The sequence below is a fragment of the Dama dama genome, chromosome 24, assembly GCF_033118175.1.
Source record: "Dama dama isolate Ldn47 chromosome 24, ASM3311817v1, whole genome shotgun sequence".
Lineage (NCBI taxonomy): Eukaryota > Metazoa > Chordata > Mammalia > Artiodactyla > Cervidae > Dama > Dama dama.
The window spans coordinates 52,405,693-52,429,016 of NC_083704.1; the positions used below are offsets into that span (position 1 = coordinate 52,405,693).

The window sequence follows — 23,324 nt, forward strand, 5'->3', positions numbered from 1 at the left end:
CACTAACAAACTGGTACATACATCACATGCAGAACAGCTTAGCAGTCTGCCCACAATGTTAAAATCTACCACCAAGAAAAAACTCTACAGGGCAAGGCTTTATTATACATAATCTGTACTGAAGTCATAAGCATCATCTTCCTCTTCAGTCATTTTATCCAAGACAAAAGATGGTGCAGACTGCTTATCTATATTGGAAAGAAAAGTGAGGTTTAAAAAAAAAAAGGTAAAAGTAATTCTGTATCATACTCCTTTGTTGGAAGACCTTTCTACCCCACTCACCTGCTTGAGACTTCTCAGGCGGTGCCTCACAGGCCTCCTCTGCGGGGGACATGTCTAAGCTCTCATCCTGTGGGAGAGAGAGACAGTATTGGTAGCCCTTGCCTGCTCACTAATCCAAGTTAATTATGTACCCAGAAAAAGTATCTGGAAGTACACAGTAAAGGATGTACAAAATCAAGACTAATGATTGCAAGCCTTAAACTTAAATCATGAAATAGATACACTTTAATTTCTATTTCTGCCTTTAGCTCCTTTGCATTTGTTGTACATTACAACTCTATAGAAAACTTACTTTAGCTTAAACAACTCATGCATAACATACTTACATCACCTTCTTTGTCAACAATTCCCTGATCCGTGTTGACATCTTCATGGCTCTCCCCCTGCTCCTGCTTCTGTTTTTTCTGTTTTGGCAATTCTTCAGGTATGTCCTTTTCATCTATCACTCCATTTGTCAGACCTGATGACTGGAAAAGGATGCTACTGGCTAAATGAGGGCTCTTGATGGCTAGGAAAAGTAAACACAGCCCACATGAACAGATAAGACCTTCACTGGCCTGGCAGCTGATGAAGACAGCAATTTAACACAAGCCATGCTCACCTTGTATGCTGTATGCATTGTTCTTTTCCAGTTCTTCCAGATCAAAGCCCCATTTCATGCCTGTCACAGTGCTCTCATTAAAATGTGGAGGAGTCGTCCAAGATGCAGGGGGATGGCAATAGTAACCTAAGAAAGCACTGGTATTAAAAGCAAAGTATGGTCAAAAATCAGTTCCTTTCTTCTATGTGATCATCCAAAAGCCAACAGAAAGAAGCCTTACCCTGTCCACTCAGACCACAGCACTTTGGCAGCGCCTTCTACGTTTGGGCTTCCACCTTTTTGGTGCAGTCCTCTTCTCTGAGCAAGTGAAGTAAAAAATTCCAGAGAATTCGTAAAGACTGGGACAGTAAATTTCAGTACTACCTTAAAAAAAGAAAAACAAAACTCATTTATCCGATATAGATAACTGTTGTTTAAAAAAAAAAAAAAAAGCTTACAATGAAAGACAGATGGAACTCAAGAAAAAGGGGATTCTTTTACCTGCTGGGCATCAGCCTGGGACAGGATGGCGCTAGCAGCCTCCAGTGGTTTAACTACCTCAATACTTGCTGGACTTCTCAGGGCAAGTGCAGGAGCAGAGTTAAGTGGAGACACAATGAAACATGGACTGTCTATGATTGTGATTTGTTTGTCCAAGGGGACAACCTGCATGCACCTGGAACAAGAAAGATGGTAACTGACGGGGCACTGGTTTTCCTGAAGGACAAGGGAGAGAACACGAAGCTCAGGGTTGGATTGAACAAACTCAGCACAGTCTGTCAGATCCAGTTTATCATCATTTGCTTCATGTTTATCTAAAACCATTAAAACACACTCCCCTTCTAAAGTGAAACACTATGTGTTTCAGCTTATATACATAATGACCTAAACACATGCTGCTTCCTGTCAGAAGTATTTCCCTTCTTCTACCTGGCAGACTTCTGTTCACTTCAAGTTCAGGTTTGAACATCACTTCTAAGGCAGCTTTCCCCTCTCCCAACCTATTTGCTCATCTTTCAAACTAGATTGTGGGCAGCTATTCTACTAGATCCATTCTTCCCCAAGTCTAACGCTGGCTCAGTCCCCCACCTTTCACTGAGTAGATATTGTCTCCCTTAAAATAACCAAAACCATATTTACTCATCCAAAATGAAATGTTACAACAATGGAACTCAGTTTACCTCGTGAGCCCCATGGATACACCAACACTGCATATCTGTTCTTGCTTTAAGCTATTGATAACGCTGCTTTTCCCCACATTTGGGAAACCTACAAATGGGAAATCCACACATTACAAAAGGCATTATATGCTGGTAATTATAAAATTTCCACTGTCTCTTTTTATGCCTGCCTGATTTTTATAGCAAGATCAGAGTTGGATCTGAGTGTCCTCACTTCAACACTAAGACCACTCTTGGTATCTTCATGTCTTGCACAAGTAATGGAAGGGCAGGAAAAGATGATTAATTCAAGTCATCAGAGCTCTTAGAAGCTGACATTACCTATAGTGCCAAGCTGTGCTTAATGAGCTAAGATATAAAATATGGTGAACTGAAACTCACCAATTACCCCAACATGAATGGCTTTGCCGGAAGTTTTCTGAAAATCTTCAAGAAGCTTCCAAAGGCCTTCTTTTCCAACACAGACTTCACTTTTGAATGGAGCAGCTTTCTTCTTTACCTCCAGAAGTTAAAATCCAAAATGATTAACTACTTTGGACAACCCACCAGACAAATCCCAACCACTCTGGCTCCAAAGCCCATCTATTAAAATTGCAACATTCCATTGCCTTTCAGATTATTTCTGGATGAAATCAGAGTTGGATCTTTTAAGTTTTCATTTTTTAATCAAGATTTTGTACACTCATCACGTTTCACCCATCTGAAAGAACCACATTTCCCACCACTATATTAAGGGTACCTTGCTACTCTTCCTTTTGTCCTTCCGCTGTGTTGAGGCTTTGAACACCACTGTTGGCAATTCCTTCTTCAAATAACTTAGCCAGTTCTCCAAATTCTCCTTTGGTACCAAATCTGATAGGGATTAGGAATAAAATCCTGCTCATTCTGTTGAGATGAATTTGCAAAGTCTAGTAAGCTATGGCTATCATTCAGGTTTGCCTTTCCCCACGTTTTAAAAAGTATCTGAAGTGTAAGACTGGGAGAATGTCCGCACCCTGACATGCTTCTGTTTAACACAATTCAGTACATACACCTCTGTATTTCTTCAGTTCTCCTCTGCACTGCTCACCTTTTCAGGATTAAGTCAAGATTATTACTGTACTAACTTTAGGGCCATGCTTCCAGAATTATACTATCAGGTAGCAACCAAGTTTATTGACCCCCAGGAGTAATTTTAGATTCTATCCTTACTGTTTCTGGGTGTTTCTGTCCTTGCTGCTTAAACCCAGGTACATAACCATGTATTTCATTTAAATGTTGCCACATATGGACATTGTGCAGGTGTGGGGAATGTGGCACTGTCATCATTTCCTATGTGAAATATATTACACAGTAAGCTGAGTATAGAAAGTTTACACTCTTTATTATTAGCCTAGCATTGTCTTTGGCAACAAGAGCTCATGCATATGCACTGGTTTCACTGAGGTCAGAGTTGGATCTTACGAGTCTTCACAGACATTAAGACTGTTCAGGTGTTTTCCTCATACCTCATTAGTGCATATGGAACATAAAGAGCCTACCTTTTTCACCTACCTGATTTATTTAATACAAGTACCAGCTTTTTCTGTCCACCCCTGATGATGGCTTCTTCTGCCTGGGGACACCTGCAACCAAGAGGATCTCTGGCATCCAATACCTCTAGCACAACATCTGAGGCTTCAATCACCTGTCAAAGCAGAAGCTATCAGAACAGCATCACTCAGTCTGGCACCACCCTCCATGTAAGTACACTGGCACTGTCTTTTCAACAGAGTGAGCTCAGAGGTGAATCCCATGTCTGTGTTCACCATTTCCTACATGACAGACACAGGTTTGTTCAGTGGCCTCCAATCCAAGTGGATCTCAAGAGTGGAAACACTCCCGTTATCTAAAGATGCAGCCTCCCCATTCTGAATCATGTAGTCTGAGAGATCCTTATGGCCCTGCCAAGAGCTGCTGAGAAACACAGCCAGGGTCTCTTCACAGGAGGGAGTGAGCTCAGGAGAATAAGGTCTTGGGGATGGGGCTGCTACCCCAAGACACCCTTGAGCCTGCTTATGTAGGTTTCGGCAGAGTATTTTAGAATCTTTTGTACTACTAGAGTATTTGTACTACTACTTTAAAAGCCACTGTATCAACATGTTATTTTAACACCAAATGCCACTTCTGTAAATCATGCTTATGGGGATCTGTTCCCATGCAAAAATTTAAAACCACAAGAATATTTCTGGGGACTTCCCTGGGGGGTCCAGTGGCTTGGACTCCCACTCCCAATGCAGAGGGCTCAGATTCAATCCCTGGTCAGGGAACTAGATCGCACGTGCTACAGCTAAGGATTCTGTGTGCTGCAACTAAGACCTGGTGTGACAATATAAGTTTTTTGTTTTTTTTTTTTAAATATTTCCTTCAGCTAAATGTAACAGACCAAGCCAACTTGCTGAGGAATTCTTCCAGCTCAAGAGAACTCTACTTCCACTTCTATAAAGTTGGTGTCAGGAGAAAAAAAAGATTATTCTTCAGTCTTTTAAACTTCACAACCACTTGTAGACACTAACCTAGACCATAATACCTTTTTAAGTTCCTGACAGTACAGCCTCTTCGGATTCTGTTTGCCTGTCCTGGCTTTCTTAGCTTTGCGTTGCCCTAATTCCTGGGGGATAAAGACAAGGGAAAGGACACAAAATTAGAAGGTCAGCAGATGTAACTCATTTCCACTTTCCAGGACTGTAACCCCTACCTCTTTTACAGGTTCTGTATTAGATAGCTCAACATCAGGGTCAGTTTCAAGTTTTCTTTTCTTGTTCTGTTCCTTTTGCCTGTCAAGTTTCTGCTGCTGTTTCAGTTCTTCAAGCTGTGTTCAAGCCACAAGAGACATGCATGAGCCAGTGACTTCTTGTAACTTTACACACACCCACACACCACTGGTTGAAAGTGTGAGCTAATACATCTTACCTGCTGTTTCCTTAGCTCAGCTTCCCGAAGAAGAGCCTCCTTAAACGGAGCACTGTTTGGAACTCCTGGGTCTTTCCTAGGCTTCTTTCGACCCCGTTTTTTAGCCTCTTTCCTCAACTTTCGATGGTGCTCTCGAACCTACCATAATGGTATTTTATCAGTTTAAAGAAATACTAAAGAGAATTCCAGTGAGTAGCCAATGTGGCTGCAGTTTATCTATAAAATAACCTAGAAACATAGAACTTTAACCATAAAACAGAACATGCATCTTTATGTATAAAACAGCAAGAAAATGTCATCAGGATTCTTTTTGCAGCAATTGCTACTAGGGTGATCAAAATTTACAGACATGTCACTGAATTATCTCTGCCTCCTAAGAGCTTGCACCATTTCTGACCTCTGTTCCAGTTAAACCTCCATTAGTGAAATCATACTAATGTTAACCCAGAGCTCTGGGGGCAGGAAATCAATTTAGCATACCCCTGTAACTCTTCCAGGCTTCCTTGGTAGCTCAGTTGGTAAAGAATCCACCTGTGATGCGGGAGACCTGGGTTTGATCCCTGGGTTAGGAAGATCGCCTGGAGAAGGGAAAGGCTACCCACTCCAGTATTCTGGCCTGGAGAATTCCATGCAGTATATAGTCCCTGGCCTCGGGCACGACTGAGCAACTTTAAGTTGCTCAACTTTAACTTAACTTTAAGTTTCACAACTCTTCCAAGACTTACCTTTTTTTGGATTTTATACCGCTTGTGGCAGGTCATGCGTTTACTTGCTTTCTTTAATTCTACAAAGCAACACATCACAAAAGGATTAATTTACTGTTTTTCAAAATCGAATTTATCCACAAATGATCAGTTTGTTTAGCTTTTGATGACCGCGCTTTAGGTCACATCCATTTTTGCATTAACTGGCTCTGAAACATAATTTAAGAATCGTGTGGGGCACGTGGTAAAAAATAAAACACGGACCAGTCAAGTCCCAGAGAATCTGACTCAACAGATTCGTTGTAGATCCAACTTCCCTACTTCCACCTTCCTAGATTAGACTGGGATCGTACACAGGAGCGTATAACCCCCAAACTGCCACTTCCTGTCAAACAGCACGAATCACAGAAGAAAATCGAACAGTGCGTGTTTTCAGACCGAACGAGGCTGCACAAGGGAAAATGCCAGGCCCGAAACCTGGCTCAGACACTGGGTCCTCATGACCCTCTGGCCTGATCTTCATCCCTGGGGCCCAGACTTTCTGCACACAGGACCGCGCGGCTCACGTGGGGCCTTCCAACCCTCAGTTCTAGGTGGGATCAGGGAGACGGAGAACCCTGGTGGGTTCGTCGACCATCAGACACAGACGCCCCCTCCACGCCCGCCCCCTGACCACACTCACTCGGCCGCTTCATAGTGGAAGCCGAAAGGCCTGAGCCCGAAGTTATACCAGCGCTCTCAGGTACAACGTGCCTCTACAGGCGCCACGTGCGAACTGAGGCCTCTGCCGAGCGTCACGCACTCACGCTGCTGCCGTAAAGCGCGCCGCCGCTGCCCCGTGTGCGCGCGCACGCAGTGTCGTGCGGAGCCGGGTTCGCTCGACGGCCGCGGAACTGGTTTTGCGGCGGAACCGGGAGGGGTGAGGGCGGTGAGGGCGGCGGGTGCTGGAGCGACGGCAGCGGCCGCGGCCGGAGGAGCAATAGCAGCAGCCGTGGCTTCCACGGGGCGGGGCGCGGCGGTCGGCGGCCGGGGCTGCAGGCGGCGGAGCGGCTGGGTAAGGCCGGGCCCGGGGCGGGCGGGGCCGCTTCCTCTCGGCCGACTGCCGGGCCTTTGTGTGGGCCCGGGCGGGCGGGAGTAGCGGCGGAGGCCCCGCCCCGATGGTGGGGACGCGCCGGTCGGGCCGGGAGCGCGGGGCGGGGCCCGGCGGCGGGGCTTCGGGACAGGCCCGGCCGCCTTGCCGCACCTGCCGCCAGGGACAAAGGCGCGCCGCGGCCCGGAAACTCCCCGCGCCCCGCTTTCCCGCCCCCAGCGGCTGGCCGAGCTCCCGTCGCGGGCAGCTTCAAAGCTGTCAACGTTTCCCTTAGTTCCCCGTGCCGGTGACAGGTTGGGAAAGTCTTACATTTCCTCAGCGGTTAAGGGCTTCTTTTTTGTTGTTGTCATTTCTTGGCGGTTCAGACACAAACTCTCCTAGTAAATTTCTTTTTTTTAGTGTTTTCCGGATGACTGTTCGGACTGAGTGTTTTTTTAATCAATGGGAGTTGTATTTATCATGGAGGGCAGATATAATTTCTTCCGTGCAACACCACAAAGAATCGCGGTTTTAAAATTGTGTACATTTGTTTTTAATATTTTCCATCTCAACAAAATTTTTTTACTGAAAAAGAAGCGTAGTTTCGTCATTATAGGTTAGATATTGGTGACTTAAGGGTGAAGAAATACAGGCAAAAATTAAGAAGGAATCCTGAAAAACAAATGACAAATCCACGGTATAGTGGATATAGAAATTATTACTACGATTTTAGGAACATATGTTGGAATAAAACATTACTACTAGTTTTCCAGTAAATTATCCCTCCTCAGTGATTTCTGGTTATTTTTTTCCATTTAGTAGTGACTCTTTTCCCAATTACAATTCATAAGCAAAGAGCAGTATAACTTCTGCTTTATCACTTGTTAACAGATTTCCCATATTTTATGTCTAAAAATTGGAGGTTATTTTTTGAAAAATATGTCAAATCAGTAACAGATCTGTGTGCGTAAATAGAAGGGTTTTTGACCTCTTGGGCTTTGGAAGTGTCTGAAATACCTAAAGTATTAATGTTCTACCCAAACCCCTAAGATTAGTACATTGCTGTATCTGTGTGATAGGCTAGTCTCAAGGCTTCCAACATCATGTGCGAGAATGTTGACTCAGAAATATTCTCTAAGGCAAACACAGGCTGCAACATAATACGTATAGTTCATTCACACTTCAGTTTTTAGGAAAAGCAGCCAGGCATAGAACAAATACTGAAAGCTGAGAACGCTATCTGCCCACAATATAGGAGACCCAGCTGGGTTGGATCCCTGGGTTGGGAAGATCTCCTGGAGAAGGGAATGGCAACCCACTCCAGTAGTCTTGCCTGGAGAATTCCATGCACAGAGGAGCCTGGCAGGCTACAGCCCATGGGGTCGCAAAGAGTCGCACATGACTGAATGACTGACACACACAGCATTATAAGTGATTTTTTCCCAAGATTATTGTGTTAAAGATAAATTACGGCACTAAGAATCACTGGAAATACAGGAGAGTAGTAAAAGTCTATAAACTGTCAGAATACACCATTTGGCTATACTGAGTAATTTTTTCCCAGTTGCACATTGTAAAGTTATTCTTTACTGTCCACTGTAATTTATCATTGGTTGTTAGATTTTGGACATGTGACTGTAATCAATGCCATTTAAAAACTTATAACTAAGCCTCAGAATCTATTCCTTTTCTCTTTATAGAAAAATAATTGCTGAATGGATGCTCACAGGCCTTTTCAACTACACAAACTTTTTTTTTTTAATATTTCACTTAAGTGCACTTTTACTACATTTGTTAAATAAATTAGTTGATCACTGAAACTGTGCTATAAGTCAGGCGACAAAAACGGATAAATTGCTTCTATGCACAAGGGAGAATGAAATCTTAGAGTTAAGTTGTTGTGTTTTTTTTCATTTATTTTTATTAGTTGGAGGCTAATTTAGAGTTAAGTTTTAATTTAACATTTTTGTTGCACTTTGATATTTCAGGGGCTTCCCTTGTGACATTTCAAAGTGATTTCATGTACATTCAATGTCAAAACAGTCCAAGGGAGATATGTACACTTTGCATGTGTGCTCACTCAGTCATGTCTGACTCTTTGCGACCCCATGGTCTGTAGCCTGCCAGGTTCTCCTGTCCATGGGATTATCCTGGCAAGAATACTGAAGTGGGTTGCCATTTCCTTCTGTAGGGGATTCTGACCCAGGAATTGAACCTGCAGCTCTTGCATCGGCAGGTGAATTCTTTACCACTGAACCCTGATACATATACTACTGTTTTCATTTTAGAAATGAAGAAACAGATCTGATAGGTTATGACCCAACATCAAACAGATCATTAAAGAAGGAAGACCTGTGTCTCTTATTAGTCTTCACTTCTGAGCTCAGGTCTTGTTTCTCCTCCCACCCACCTGGCCACATTGCTTTTCTTGCCAGACTTTCAAAGTCCATGTTAAAATGTATTCTTTGAATGACAAAATATTTGAATATTATACTTAAGTTGAATCTTTTTGTTGTTATCAAAGTAAATTAATGATTGGAGTAATTTTGGGCAGTATATGGTCTAGACTATAATCAGTCCTGAATATTCTTTGGAAGGACTGAGGCTGAAGCTGAAACTCGAATACTTTGGCCACCTAATGCGGAGAACTGAGTCACTAGAAAAGACCCTGATGCTGGGAAAGATTGAAGGTGGGAAGAGAAGGGGATGACAGAGGATGAGATGGTTGGATGGCATCACCGACTCGATGGACATGAGTTTGAATAAGCTCTGGGAATTGGTGATGGACAGGGAAGCCTGGGGTGCTGCAGTCCATGGGATCGCAAAGAGTTGGACATGACTGAGCGACTGAACTGAACTGGTAGACACATAGAGAAGGAAATGGCAGCCCACTCCAGTATTCTTGCCTGGGAAATCCCATGGACAGAGGAGCCTGGCGGGCTGTGGTCCATGGGGTCGCAGAGTCATACACCACGCCCCCCCCGCCCCCACAGTGATTTACATTTTTTATTTGATTTTCAGTGAGTTATTTATAAAAGTGATTTTGGGGATCGGGAAGGGGAACACATGTAAATCCATGGCTGATTCATGTCAATGTATGGCAAAAACCACTACAATATTGTAAAGCAATTAGCCTCCAACTAATAAAAATAAATGGGGGGGGAAAAAAAGCTGATACTTAAAAAAAAATAAAAGTAATTTTGACCTGCCAATTGGTTGAAAGCATTTTTTTTTTTAAAACAGCAACGTTTCTAAAATTGTGTGTAGTATCTTTTCAATGCTGATAGGATTTTTGGAAAGAAATGTGTCTCTCTGGACTTTTTTGGCGGGGAGGAGTTTACCAGACTGCTCACCATAAGCCGTTCTTGGTTTGTTCCAGCTTGCTAACAGTTGGTGTCGCTTGTGAGCCTTTCACATGTGTTCATGCTCCATCCCAGCTCTGTGATTGAACTCTGCTCTTATTGACTAGGGGGCAGTTGGGCAGGCATGCTTCGTTCCTGGAATTGACAGTCATTCCATGTGAGTAAAGGGGAACCTCAGTGAGACATCTTTAAGCATGTGAAAAGCATTTGGTGTTAAAATGGAAGGAATGTCAGATACTGTTAGTGCCTGAGCCTTTGCAGCAGTTTGGTTGGTGCAGGAGAACTGATAGACTTATTTTCTCCAGTTCTCTTATCTTTCTTTAGCAGTTCTGCTTGAATGTTTTCTGTCTATTCGTAATCATTTTTACTCCTTTTGACCCTTCTTTTTATTTCCCCTTTCTCTGCCTTGTTCTTCTCTTTCAGTTTTGAATACATTAACATTGAATCAGCACTTCTAAAGCCCTGCCTTCTCCCACTGGCTTCACTTGGCCTTCAGACATAATGAGGAGACTGGCTTTTCGAGGAGCTGGTTGTGCTCTGGTAAAGCTGGTAAATTACTGATCATCTACATCCTTTCCCTTTTCTGTCCTTCTTTGGCTTTTCCCTTCTACCTTTCTTAAATTTTGTTATCCTTTTCATAGAGTCCCGCCTTATGTTCATCAGATTCACTTGAGTCCTTGTCATAGATTGTTTATAAAAGCTTGGTCCTTAGTTTCTGCGTCTTACTCAACGGAGGCCAGTTTATCAGCCTTTTATAAAACAAATAAAAATCAACAAAACTTGGCTGGCCTTGGCCTAAGTCCTTTGAAGCCTTAGCCAGTTGCAGCCAATTGCAAACTAATACACTATAACAAACTAAGTCCTAGAGGAAGGAACCTCATGATATTAAGCTCAGTTTTTAAACACCATGTGGGCTCTGGTTCAGGGGAAGAGATTGGAGACTTCTTTTGTTTGTTAGTTTGGCTACCAGAAATTTTATTTTGTTGCTTTGTTTTGTTCCCTGCAAATCCCTAGTTTTCCTCTCCATATTACTGGCAACCCATTCTTTCAGCTGCTGGTGTCTGTTTCCTGAAATTGAATGTTGATAAGAGACCCTAGGATCAGTTTTTTCTTTTTTCTTTAGAGAAAGAAATCACAGTATCCTATTTGATACTGTTGTTAAATTGTATAAGCATTGTAGGACTTTCTCAGGTATATATCCTTTCCCTCTCAATATAGCAGGTCATTTCAATGGTTGCATTTCTTATGTTATAGTCAAATAAATCTATATGTGTATATATATATATATATATATATTTTGTAAAGTTGTGTAAAGATTACTTAGCAGCCTGTCTAAAACTAGAGCAAATATTTACATGTTTCTGGGAGGCCAAGGAGGACCTAAAATCTCATTTTTGAGGTATTCTTCCAGATCTTCTACTGAAATGTAAAGCTGTGAGCTCATGGGGATAGAATACCTCATAGAACTGAAAAGGTTAGTCTGCACTGACAGAAAAATTTCCAAATGGAGTTTTGCTACTTTAGTTAGCATAGGTATGGCAAGTTGAGTGTTTTCTGGGTTACGTCTTGTGAAGCTTTCTTTAATGAATGGAGAAAATTCATTTTCAGTGTGTTAATTTTAGGGTACATCTGAAATGCTAGAAGATTAATCCTCTATCCCCCTACTCTTTTGCCACAGGGTCTGCTTCTGCAAGTCTCCCTACACACACACACACACACATCCTGGCCCTCCTAGAAAGTGGTCATAATCGTAAGGAACTCTGGGGAAAACAGATGAGACTGCTCACTCCAGAGGTGACCTCCTTAGGGTCTCTGTCCCTGAGGCAGTACACCAGCACACCATTATGTGTGGGTGTACTGTTTTATGTGGGTTTTCAAACTCCATTCCAGGGTAAATTGGGGGCCAGAAGTGGTTGTCATTCAAAATTGGTAAATACAGATGAGTATACTTTGCTGAATTTGTCCCATCCAGTGGAAAGTGTAGCATTCTGATAAGTGAAGGGGCTAAAGCAAGGTCTAGGACTTGCATTGAAAAAGCATAGTTAAGCTTCTTTGCAACAGTGAAAATATCTGAAGCTTGGTAGCAGGTGGCCAGCTGAGGGCTTGGTGGCCGAGCATAAATTTCAATTTAAGAACATGGCTAATTCTTTCTTATAGAAAAAGTTGGATTCCATGGGTTCCAAGAGAAGAAGAGCTACCTCCCCTTCCAGTAGTGTCAGTGGGGACTTTGATGATGGGCACCATTCTGTGTCTACACCAGGCCCAAGCAGGAAAAGGAGGAGACTTTCCAGTCTTCCAACTGTAGACCCTGTAAGTAACTTGAATCACAGTTTCTGCCTTCTGCACAATTCCCTACCCTTCCTATAATGATAAGCTGTTAAGATGCAAGGCCTCTCAGCTTCTTTTTCCTCTGGCTTGATCTTCTTAATCCTTCTTTCATAAAAATACTTAGCCAAAAGCCTTACAGTAATAATATAATTTAATACTATGAAGTAGTAAAGAATATTCTTTTGTCATATAGTCACTCGAGTAACTGTGTGCTTGTCCTGTGCCGAGCTCTGTTGTGGTGGTTGGAATATAACCATGTGTAAGGTGAGCTAGTTTTTCACATGAAACTTAGAGGCTAGTGTTGGGGAAGCAGAATGTAGACAGATGAGCACATAAATAATAAAGTAGCCTCAGTTAGTGATGAGTGCTAAGAAGAAAAGTTTGGATGATCCGGGCTGTTTTGGCCATATCTTCAGGAAAGGTTTCTTTGTGATCAGAAGGCACCAGCCCTGCAGAGCGCTGGGGAAGAATGTTCCAGACCGAAGAGCTGGCTTAGGAGTAGGTTTGATGTGTTGTGATTGCAGAGGGTCAAGAGGGAGAAGGAAACTGGCAGAGGCTGCCCAGCCGGAGTTTACCCTGCGTACTCTGTGGGCGGTGTTAGGAGTTTAGATTGTATTCTCTGGCTGCTAAGAAGCCCCTCTGTTGGATGCTTTTTAAGCAAGGGTAATATGAACTGATTTGGTTTCAAAGAAAAGAAAAATCACTAGTACCATATTCTGATGAAAGATTTAATCATTTAAATGATCTTAAATAAGGAGAGATAATGTTAGCATGTTTCAGATTTGGGTTTCCATGTGGGAATTTGGGGATTCATCCTTTATCCTGGCTTTTTTTTTTTTATAATCCTAATGCTAGTGACTTTCTGATCATTTTTCTGGTGATTTTGCTCTTTTTCCATGTGTAGATTGCTGTGTGCCATGAACTCTACAACACCATCCGCGACTATAAGGATGAGCAGGGCAGGCTGCTCTGTGAGCTCTTCATTAGGGCACCAAAACGAAGGTGAGTGGGAGGAGTTCGGTTGGGGTCCATGTTGAAAGTGTTTAGTTTTGAGTTTTCTTTTGGAAGGATTTGCTTAAGTGATACTGGGATCCAGATTTTAGTTTTCAGCTGTCAAGATATAGAGAAGCATATTAAAAAAATTTTTTTAATTAAAGACAAAGTTTTTAATTGTAAAAAAAAATACAATATGAAATTTGCAATCTTTATCACTTTTAAATGTACAGTTCCACAGGTGTTAAGCATCTTTATGTTGTTACATAGCAGATCTCCATAGCTTTTTCATGTTGCAGATTTGAAACTCTATGCCCATTAAATAACTCCCCATTTCCCCTCTCCCCCATCTCTAGCTCCTAGCAATCACCATTGCACTTTCTATTTCTTTGAATTTGACTGCTTTAGGTATCTCATCTAAGTGGAATCATACAGTATCTGTCTTTTGTAATTGATTTGTTTCACCTATAATGTCCTCAAGATTTATCCATGTTAAACTACGTGACAGGATTTCCTTCCTTTTCAAGACTGAATAATATTCCATTGAATACATATACCACATTTTTAAAATCCGTTCATTGGTTAAACACTTGGGTTGCTTCCTCTTCTTGGCTGTTGTGAATTATGCTGCAGTGAAGGTGACTGCAAAAATAAATACCTCTTGGAGATACTGCTTTCAGTTCTTTTAAGTATATACCCAGGAGTAAGATAGTAGGATCTTATAGTAATTCTATTTCTACTTTTTTTAGGCATCATCATATTGTTTTCCATAATTATAGCACCATTTTATATTCCTACCAACCATGTACAAGAGTTACAATTTCTCCACATTCTCACTGACACTTGTAGTATTGTAGTAAGTTTAAATCAGAAGGTGTGAGTCCTCTGTGATTCTCAATTTTTTGTGTCAACTTGACTGGGTTAAGGGATGCCCAGATAGATGGTAAAATATTACTTCTGGGTGTGTCTGTGAGGATGTCTCTTGAAGAGATTAGCATCTGAATAGTTAGACTGAGTAAAAAAGGCCTTCTCCATATGGAGCTGGGTATCTTCCAGTCCCCTGAGGGTTTGGATGGAACAAAAGCGTAGAGAAGGGGTGAGTATACATTCTCTGTTTGAACTGAGACATCGATCTGTCCTTGGACATCAGGCTACCTTGTTCTTGGGCTTTCAGTCTGAATTATACCACTGGCTTTCCTGGTCTCCAGCTGGCAGATCCTGGGACTTCTTGGCCTCTAATCACCAGTTCCTATACTTATTCTCTTTTTTTCTCTTTCTTTCTGTGTGTGTGTGTGTGTGTAACTCCGAGTGGTTCTCATTCTCTAGAGAACCCTGATTAGTATGGTCTTTTAGCTTTTTTTCTTCTTTCTCAGGATGGGTTTTTTTGTTTCTGCAAAAAATGCTGTTGGAATTTTGATTGGTTCTGTGCATAGTATTGGTATACAACATTAACTTTTCCAATACACGAACATGGGCTGTCTTTCCGTTTTGTTGTTGTTGTTAAGTTGCTAGGTGGTGACATACTCTTGCGACCTTGTGGACTGTGTAGCCTGCCAGCCTCCTCTGTCCATGGGATTTTCCAGGCAAGAATACTGGAGTAAGTTGCCATTTCTTTCTCCAGGGGATCTTTCCTACTCAGGGATTGAACCCACACCTGCATTGGCAGGAGGATTCTTTACTGCTGAGCCACCAGGGAAGCCCATCTTTCCATTTATCTGTGTATTTAATTTCTTATAGAAATGTGCAGTTTTCAGTGTTTAGGTCTGTTATCTTGTTGGTCAGGTTTACTCTTTAGTCTCCATTTTGGATTGTTCACTGTTGCTGTATAGAAATGTAACTGATGTGTGTGTGTTGATTTTGTATCTTAAAACTTTGCTGAATTCGTTTACTCTTAAAGTTTTTTTTGTGTGGGATCTTTAGAGTATTCTGCATATGAGATCATCTGTAAACAGAGATGGTTTACTTCTTCCTAATTTAGATGCTTTTTATTTCTTTTTGTTGCTGAATTGCTCTGGCTAAGTTTTCTAGTACTATATTGAAAAGAAGTGGTGAGAGAAAGCATCTTTGTCTTTCCTTTTAAGTATCATATTAGCTATAGGCTGTTCATATATGGCCTTTATTTTGTTGAAGTAGTATAGTTTCCATCTATACCTACTTTTTTGAGAGTTTATATCATAAAAGCATTTATGAAATGCTTTTTTTGCATTAGTTGAGATGATCGTGTGGTTATTTTTCTTCATTCTGTTAATATGACTCATTACTTTTATCAATTTTCATAAGTTGAATCATCCTTGCAAAGCAGGATTAAATCCCACTTGGTCATGGTGTGTGATCCTTTCAACATGCTGCTGAATTCATTTCACTAGTATATTGTTGAAAATACTTGCATCAACACCACGTTCATAAGGGATGTTGGTCTGTAATTTTCTTGTAGTGTCTTTTTCTGGCTTTGGTATCAGAGCATTACTAGCTTCACAGAATAAATAAATTTTCCCTCCCCTTTGGAAAAGTTTGAGAAGAATTGTTCTTCTCAAGAAAAATGTTTGGTGAAATTCAACAGTGAAGCCATTAGGTGTAGGGCATTTCTAGAATTTTTCTCCTAGGCCAAGAGGTTTTTGATTACTGATTCAATCTCTATAATGGTTATATGTCTATTCAGGTTTTCTGTTTCTTCATATTGTTTTGGTTGGTTGTATGTTTCTAGGAATTTATCCCTTACTTTTAAGATATCCAGTTTATTGGTGTACAGTTGTTCATACTAATCTCTTATAAATCTTTTTATTTTTGTGGCATTGGTTGTAATGTTCCCTCTTTCATTTCTGATTTTATTTTAATCTTTTTTTCTTAATTAGCTAAGGGTTTGTCAATTCAGTTGATCTTTTTAAGAAACCAACTCAACTTTGTTGGTTTTTTTCCTGTTCTCGATGGTTATCTCTACTTTATGCATTATTTCCTTCCTTGTAGCTTTGGGTTTAGTTTGTTCTTTATCTAGTTCCTTGAGAGTGGAACACATTAAAAAAAATTATTTAATAGCCTTTAGAATAGCAGCAAAGTTGTATTTATCATAGTTAAAAGGGATCAGTTTTTCACAATATGCAGAGGCCCACAGTGATTATTTTCACCTCACTTTCTCTCTTTTCTCCCTAACTTTTGGGCTTGACTTCTGTCGTCCAGTGGAGCAAAAACAAGTTGCTGTTCCCAATATGCATCTGGCACACACCTCCCTGTGGAGCTGTTACTCTCCCTCACTAGAGCCTCCTTCATCTCTTGCTGTCAAAATAATATCACTGTTCTTCTCAGACTCTGACATTTGAAGTTATTTGTTCTGAAAACATACATGAGTGTGATAGATAGAATAATGACCCCCCAAAATGTCTGTCTTGTAGTCCCTGGACTCTGTGAATATGTAGGGATACATGGCAAAGAGAAATTAAGTTTGTTAGTCAACTCACTTTGAGTTGGAGAAGTTATCCTGGATTATCCAGATGGTCCCAGTGTAATCACAGGGATCTTTAAACAGGAATGAGGGAAGCAGAGGAGTCAGTCACAGAGAGGTGTGAAGATGTGGTGCTCATGGCTTTGTACTTGGAGGAACGGGGCTATAAGCCAAAGAATGCACATGGCCTCCAGAAGCTGGAAAAGGCAAGGCAATGAATTCTTAAGAACCTCTGAAAAGAACGTGAACACCTTGCCTTTTGACTCAGTGAGACCCATTTTTGGGTTTCTGTAAGATGAGAGATTTGTGTTGCTTTAAGCCATTAGTTTTGTGGTTTATTTGCTGTAGCAACAAAAGGAAATGAATACAATAAGTTAGTTAAAGATTTAGATCCATTCATGAATGTTGATGTCGCAGTGTGTAGCCAATAAGCTCTAGGTTGAGCTGAAGGCCACCTCTCACTTCTGAGAGCAGAGCCCCCAAGGATGTAGTGTCGTCATCCTGAGTGAGGAGAGCTCTGTAAGTTAGTCATGCCAGAAAAGAAAGCTTTTTTATCTAATGAGGAAACTGTCTCCAGATTTCAGTTAGTTCATCAGTAACAGTCTTTTAAAAGTTGTCATTTAATTAGCATATCATAGTAAAAGCCTGTATTTATTGCTTGTTTAAACATGTGCAGTATTGCTATAGCAATTTAGAAGTGATAACTTGTACAAGTTCTCAGACTACTAAGTATAACCAGAATTCAGACTCGTCTTTCTGTTTCTAAAGCCTGTTCTCTTATCCAGTATATAATACAGAGAAGCAGCATCAGAGTGCCGTGCACCTGTACATCATAGAAAAGGACCCCCCACTTCTCTGCTGCCAGCTGAGGGCCCGAGGATACAGACCTTGGGTGCTAGGGCACTGTCTTCTGGCCTCGGTGATGTGGTACCCTAGGAGCACCGCTGCCTTCCCCCAGCGCTGTGCCTGCCTGCCCCTCTGCCCCTCCTCTGTTGTGGAATGCATACTTTCTCAAGAGCTTGTGGGAAGTATTATTACTTCTCACAAGTAGTATTGTAGTATTACTCAGAGCCACACAATTGTGAATCTCTTTTCGAGGCTTTGTTTTGATTAGCATATTAGGCTGCTGGTACTCAGGCATCTAAATTAACAAAGGCTGAGACAAGAACAATTGCTTTCTCTCACATACAGGTCCTATTCTCTGAGGTATTCAGGGCTGAGATACTCTCTGTCTCTTTATTCTTCTGTGCCTTGGGTATTGCCCTTGGCTGCATGGTCTGAGATGGTGCATCACCAAAATGACCTTCCAGCCCATAGGAAAAAGAAGGCATGCTAAGGAAGTGACCTGGACTTGGTACACTTCAGCTCTTGCATTGGCCAGAACTTAGCTTCAGTGAGACTTAAGAATTTGGCTTTTAGTACCCAGGCAGCAGCTTAGAATGCTGTCATGTTGGGAAGGAGGGAAGATAGGTTTAGGTGTAGCCAGCAGGCTTTGCACATCAGGCAGATTGGTTCTCACTTTTCTGGTTAAACTTTTAGTTAGGCGTTGGCTATTCTGTGGCCATGTTACAGCAGGGTGCCCTCACCTATTGTTGAAAGAGAAAAGCTGGTAAGACAAGTACTTCACAATCCTGTGTGTATGTATGTATGTGTACACAGAACTCTGGGAGAATACTTACAGCTTTTAAACTCAGGATGAATAAGGACAGTTTTTACTTTTCTTTCTTTTTTCTTTATTTTTAGTATTATTCGGCTGAGTCAAGTCTTAGTTGCGTCATGCGGGATCTCTCATTGAGGTGCACAGGCTCTCCAGTTTTGGCACACAGGCTCCAGAGTGCTCTGGCTCAGTAGTTGTGGCTTGTGGGCTTAGTTGCTCTGTGGCATGTGGGGTCTTAGTTCCCCAACCAGGGATGGAAACCATGTCCCCTGCATTGCAGAGTGAATTCTTTAACCACTGGACCACCAGGGAAGTTCGAGTTTTTACTGTTCTTTGCTTTTCTGTATGTTGATTTAAGTGGGGAAAATCAGGGCTGTTTCATTTTCAAAGTGAGGGGACCTTGTTTTGACCAAATTATGTAGTGTGGACTGTTGGGACCCTGGTCCTTTTTTCCATATGGTAATTCTGAAAATGTTTGTGAGGAACCCCCTAGCAGAGCTTCTGGGATATAGTGTCCTTTCTAGGTTATGTGTCCTTACTGGATTCCCAGTTGTCTACAGATGATCACCTGAGAGTCTGCTGAGGCCCAGCCTCGGCAAACAGTCCACTGTGGCCCATCAGGGCCAGGTGGAGAGAGCCATCTTCGGATATCAAGTGAACACAGACCTAAAGCTTGCTCTGAGAAAGTCCCTTGGTGCCACTGGCATCATGGGTATTAGGCCTTTGTTATCACTCACCGAGACCTTTATGTTCTTACACTCTTTGAAGAGCAGATTGAATGCTCCTTTTATCCCGTCAGACTTCATTATATAAATCAGTAAAATTATAAGTACTTGATAAGGGTTTTTAAAAACCTAATTTGTTCTTCCTTTTCCTTTCTGGAGAGTTCAGTCTAGAGTCATTAGTTAAGGCTGAGCAAGGGTAGGAATCTGCAAGGGAGACAAGCGATGGGCGTACAGGGAAGGGGTTGGGGACAGTAGCTGCGTCACAGGCTTCTGTTGTGGAGCACAGGCTCTAGGTGTGAGGGCATTATTGGTTGTAGCACGCCGGCATCAGTAGTTGTGGCTCGTGGGCTCTAGAGCACATGCTCAGTGGTTGTGGCACACGCGCTTAGTTACTCTGTGGCATGTGGAATCTTCCCAGACTAGGGATCAAACCTGTGTCCCCTATATTGGCAGGTGAATTCCTATCCACTGTGCCACCAGGGAAGTCCTGCAGTCCCTTTTTGTAGGAGAAACACACTAAATTCTTCATCAGTTTACTCTCAAATGGTTCAGAAAAAACACTTTTTGTACTATGCTTGAAATGTTTATGTTAATACAAAAAGCTTTTAAAAATTAAATACACATGACTGAAACATGAGTCTTAGCAAGCATGGTGTTCTTCATAGTTGTTACTTACCGTCTTATACATCTAGGATGAGTTTTATTTACCCCTGAGGGGAAATAGAAAAAACTAGTTGCTTAGATGATTTTTCAGAAGGTTTACATGTCTCGTGGAACTTTTGAAAAAATCCAGAAGAAATAATGATAAACATACATGAACCAAAACCCAACTTAAGGTGTTATTATAACTACCTTTAAAATGTCCTCTTCCCTCCAAGAGATAACCATTATCCTGAATTTTGTGTTTATCATTCCCATGCCTTTTTTAAAAAATAGTTCTGTCATGTTTGTTCATGTATTATGCTCTTTTATCTTTGGTGAGCTCCTTGTGCCAAGGGCCTCATCTTTTTCTTTTGTAACTTAAGTACTTGATGTTAGAGCACCATATATACTAGGTACTTGATAGCACTTGGCAGAGAAAGTTCTGTGGTCACTACCTGAAGAAAGACAGTTCATTTTGTAAGTTTATAAAATGCTTTGAAGCATGCCTGTTTTTTTGAACCCCACAAAAGGTAAGTCATTTTCATTTGCAGAAGATACCATTGGCATGGTTTTAGTATTGTTTCCCTAAATCTTAAGTATTTAGCATATAAAGGCCATTACAGATAATAAATTTAGGTTTTTTTTTAATCACTAATATGTATTTTGAAAAGGGCATGCGTATTCGTCTTACTTTTGTTATTCCCTCTCAGTTCTGATCATGGGAGTAAGTCTAATGTGCTCTGTCACTTAGGAGTGTTGGGCATTACCACAGATAGTTTTGAGACATAATGTTTTATAGGCTTTTGATTATTGCTTTTTAAAAATCATTAAATTATTGACAGAAATCAACCAGACTATTATGAAGTGGTTTCTCAGCCCATTGACTTGATGAAAATCCAACAGAAACTAAAAATGGAAGAATATGATGATGTTAATCTGCTTACTGCTGACTTCCAGCTGCTTTTTAACAATGCAAAGGCCTATTATAAGGTAAGAAAACATCAAATTTGGAAGATATCCAATTTGATAATTGTGTGGCTTTTTAGTATTTATCAGTCTGATAGGTAAGTAGTGATTTTTCATTTGATAGTTTGAGTTTGTATTTCTCTTCTTAGTAAAGCAACTGAAGGTTAATATGATTATGAACCACTGTTGTTTATTTTGTGTCTGCTCGAATCTTTTACCCCTTTGTCTCTTGGGTGGTTTGTCATTTTCATGTTTATTTTTAGAAATTTTTTTGTTCTAAGTGCTAATCCTTTTTTGGTTATATGTGTTGCAAATATCTTCTCCCACAGTGTGGCTGTTTTTTCACTTTTTTTGTTTGTTTTTTTGTTTTTTAACTCTTTGTGGTATCTTTTGATGAACAGAAGTTTTTTAAAATTTTATTTTAATATAGTCGTATTTCTTAGTCTTTAACTTTGTGTTTTATCCTTCTTTGTGTCTTATTTCAGAAATCTCTCCTCCACAAAGATTGTAAAGATACTCTTTTCTCCTAACAGTTTAATAGTGTACCTTTCATATATATGCCTTTAGTGTACCTGCGATTGAGTGTGTCTCCTGTGAGGTAGGGATTTGTTTTTCCCACAGGTAAAAGCTACACCTTGAAATGGCCTTTCACTTCACATTTGTCTGTGCTGTTACTGCTGGCTTTGCTTCCAGGTGCTATGGGTCTGTTTCTGGTCTTTATTCTGTTCCTCTTGTTCTGGCCAGTTTATCTAAAACTAGGCTATTCTATATCTACCTTAATTTCTTTGATTTTGTAATTTTCTTGTCTGGAAGAGAAACTGTTTTGATTATTCTTGCCCCTTTCCTTATACTTTTTAATATTAGTGTGTTAAGTCAACAGGCACCAAAAAATTGTTTGAATTTGTATTGGAAATGCGTTGACTCTGTAGATTGTGTTTTGGAGAATTGACATGATTGTGATGTTTATTATTCCAGTCTGTAAATTTGATACATCTTCATTTATTTGTCTTTTTATCAAAGTTTTAAATGTTTTTTCATTTAGATTCTGTAAAAATACTGTTAAATTAATTCTTAATGCTGTGTGTATATATTTTTTCTTGAGATATAATTCACATACTCTTTTAAAGTATAGAATTTGGGGAGGGGGCTTAATATATTTGAAAGTTGTGCAACCATCACCACTGTCAAACTCCAGAATTTTTTCATTACACCAAAAAGAAAACCATGCCCATCAATAAGCATAACTTCATTTCCCCCTCTCCTAGCTTCTAGCTACCACAATCTACTTTCCTTTTGTATGGATGTCCCTTTTCAGGGCTTTGCATGTAAGTGGAATCCTGAACTGTATGGCCTTTGATGACGAGCTTTTTTCACTGTGCACAGTTTTTTCAAAGTTCATTCTTGTCGTAACGTTTATTAGTACTTAGTTCCTTTTTCTTTATAGCTGAATAATATTCCATTATATGAACATGTATCATATTTTGTTTGTGTCTTAGTTGACGTACATTTGGGTTGTTTCTGATTTAACAATAGTGAATAAAGTTGCTATAAATTTTGTGAATATATAGCAAGAGTGCTGTTCATTGGGTACAGTACACTGCATGTGTCCATTGGATCTAGCTTTTTAATTATGTTGCTGATATCATTTATATCCTGATTTATCTGCATGAGCTATCTATTTTCCAAATGATGTGCTTTAAAATCCAGCTGATGATAGATTTGTGTATTTCTCCTTATTAGCCATATTAATTTTTTCTTTATATATTTTGAAAGTATGCAAATAGGAGCATACAAGTTGAAAGTTGTTATATGTCCTAGTACATTGTTTTTGCACTATGTAGTAGCTTTCTTTATTGTTAGTGTTGTCTTTTTTGAATTTTGTTTTATCTAATATTATTACATGTAAAGTAATATCACCTTTATTTTTGTGTTCACCTTATTTTTTCCATTCTCTTACTTCCAACCTCTTCGTATCTTTTTACTACTAGTGTATCTCTTGCAAGCCCCATATAATTGAATATCTGTTAATCTAGTTGATGATCTTCACCTTTTAACTGAAGCATTTCATCTCTTTAGTTTTAGTAATTATTAAAATTGGCTGTATTCCTATCATTTAAATTTCTAATTTCTATTTACCTCATTTTGTAATTTTTTTCCTTTTTTTGTTTCTCTGCCTTGTTTTGGGTGTTTTTTTTTTTTCCTTCATTTTTTCTTAGTTTTATTTTGTTTTTAATTTCTTCTATAATTTGAAAGTTGTCAGATCCATTAATAATATGTTAGTTCTTATCCAAGAAGTTCTCAAAGTCAAACATTAATCAGTATTTTAAACATCCTTCTACTTAAAATAATGTAACTGATCTTTTTATTTATGCTACTGATGTTTTGTATTTTAGTTCTATTGTGACAAATTTTTAATCCCATAAAATAAGGTTATTTTTATATAGTCAGTATTTTTACTCACAAACATA

At 40.2% G+C, this 23,324-nt stretch overlaps 2 protein-coding genes and 3 non-coding genes across 34 annotated transcripts in view; 1 reads left to right on the forward strand and 4 right to left on the reverse strand.

The window, feature by feature from the left end:
• Positions 1 to 80: 80 nt before the first annotated feature.
• On the reverse strand, positions 81 to 6,519 carry GNL3 (G protein nucleolar 3). 2 transcript variants are annotated; one of them, XM_061128418.1, is made up of 15 exons: positions 6,361 to 6,519; positions 5,700 to 5,758; positions 4,975 to 5,112; positions 4,760 to 4,873; positions 4,592 to 4,672; positions 3,577 to 3,709; positions 2,783 to 2,895; positions 2,425 to 2,536; positions 2,044 to 2,131; positions 1,364 to 1,538; positions 1,104 to 1,246; positions 884 to 1,020; positions 609 to 790; positions 283 to 349; positions 81 to 188 (listed from the first exon to the last, which is right to left on the reverse strand). In XM_061128418.1, the coding sequence occupies exons 1-15, from the start codon at positions 6,371 to 6,373 to the stop codon at positions 103 to 105; spliced, it is 1,641 nt and encodes a 546-aa protein (XP_060984401.1). In that variant the 5' UTR covers positions 6,374 to 6,519; the 3' UTR covers positions 81 to 102. The 2 variants fall into 2 exon arrangements, with proteins under 2 accessions (XP_060984401.1, XP_060984400.1); XM_061128417.1 differs by having other exon boundaries at positions 2,425 to 2,542.
• On the reverse strand, positions 1,598 to 1,674 carry LOC133046335 (small nucleolar RNA SNORD69). The gene has a single exon (XR_009690473.1). It is a non-coding gene; the product is annotated as a small nucleolar RNA SNORD69 (small nucleolar RNA).
• On the reverse strand, positions 2,664 to 2,745 carry LOC133046336 (small nucleolar RNA SNORD19B). Its single transcript, XR_009690474.1, has one exon. It is a non-coding gene; the product is annotated as a small nucleolar RNA SNORD19B (small nucleolar RNA).
• LOC133046334 (small nucleolar RNA SNORD19) lies at positions 3,457 to 3,533 on the reverse strand. Its single transcript, XR_009690472.1, has one exon. It is a non-coding gene; the product is annotated as a small nucleolar RNA SNORD19 (small nucleolar RNA).
• Positions 6,520 to 6,618: 99 nt separating the features above from the next.
• The window catches only part of PBRM1 (polybromo 1), a 104,851-nt gene continuing 88,145 nt past the window's right edge, over positions 6,619 to 23,324 (forward strand). For 20 of the 29 annotated variants that reach the window (XM_061128380.1, XM_061128392.1, XM_061128393.1 and 17 more), the window contains exons 1-6: positions 6,632 to 6,732; positions 10,127 to 10,266; positions 10,533 to 10,658; positions 12,267 to 12,419; positions 13,342 to 13,439; positions 20,733 to 20,880. In XM_061128380.1, coding sequence (XP_060984363.1) covers positions 10,611 to 10,658; positions 12,267 to 12,419; positions 13,342 to 13,439; positions 20,733 to 20,880 — 447 coding nt within the window. In that variant the 5' untranslated portion in view covers positions 6,632 to 6,732; positions 10,127 to 10,266; positions 10,533 to 10,610. Of the gene's footprint in view, positions 6,733 to 10,126; positions 10,267 to 10,532; positions 10,659 to 12,266; positions 12,420 to 13,341; positions 13,440 to 20,732; positions 20,881 to 23,324 lie in introns of all 29 variants that reach the window. The other 9 variants (XM_061128382.1, XM_061128404.1, XM_061128386.1 and 6 more) reach the window with 3 other exon arrangements.

Coding starts and splice junctions, on each gene's coding strand:
- GNL3 (XM_061128417.1), bottom strand. Junction 3,710..4,591: donor ACTGTCAGGAACTTAAAAAG/GTATTATGGTCT, acceptor CTGCTTTGACAG/GTGATTGAAGCCTCAGATGT. Junction 791..883: donor CAATGCATACAGCATACAAG/GTGAGCATGGCT, acceptor TACTTTTCCTAG/CCATCAAGAGCCCTCATTTA.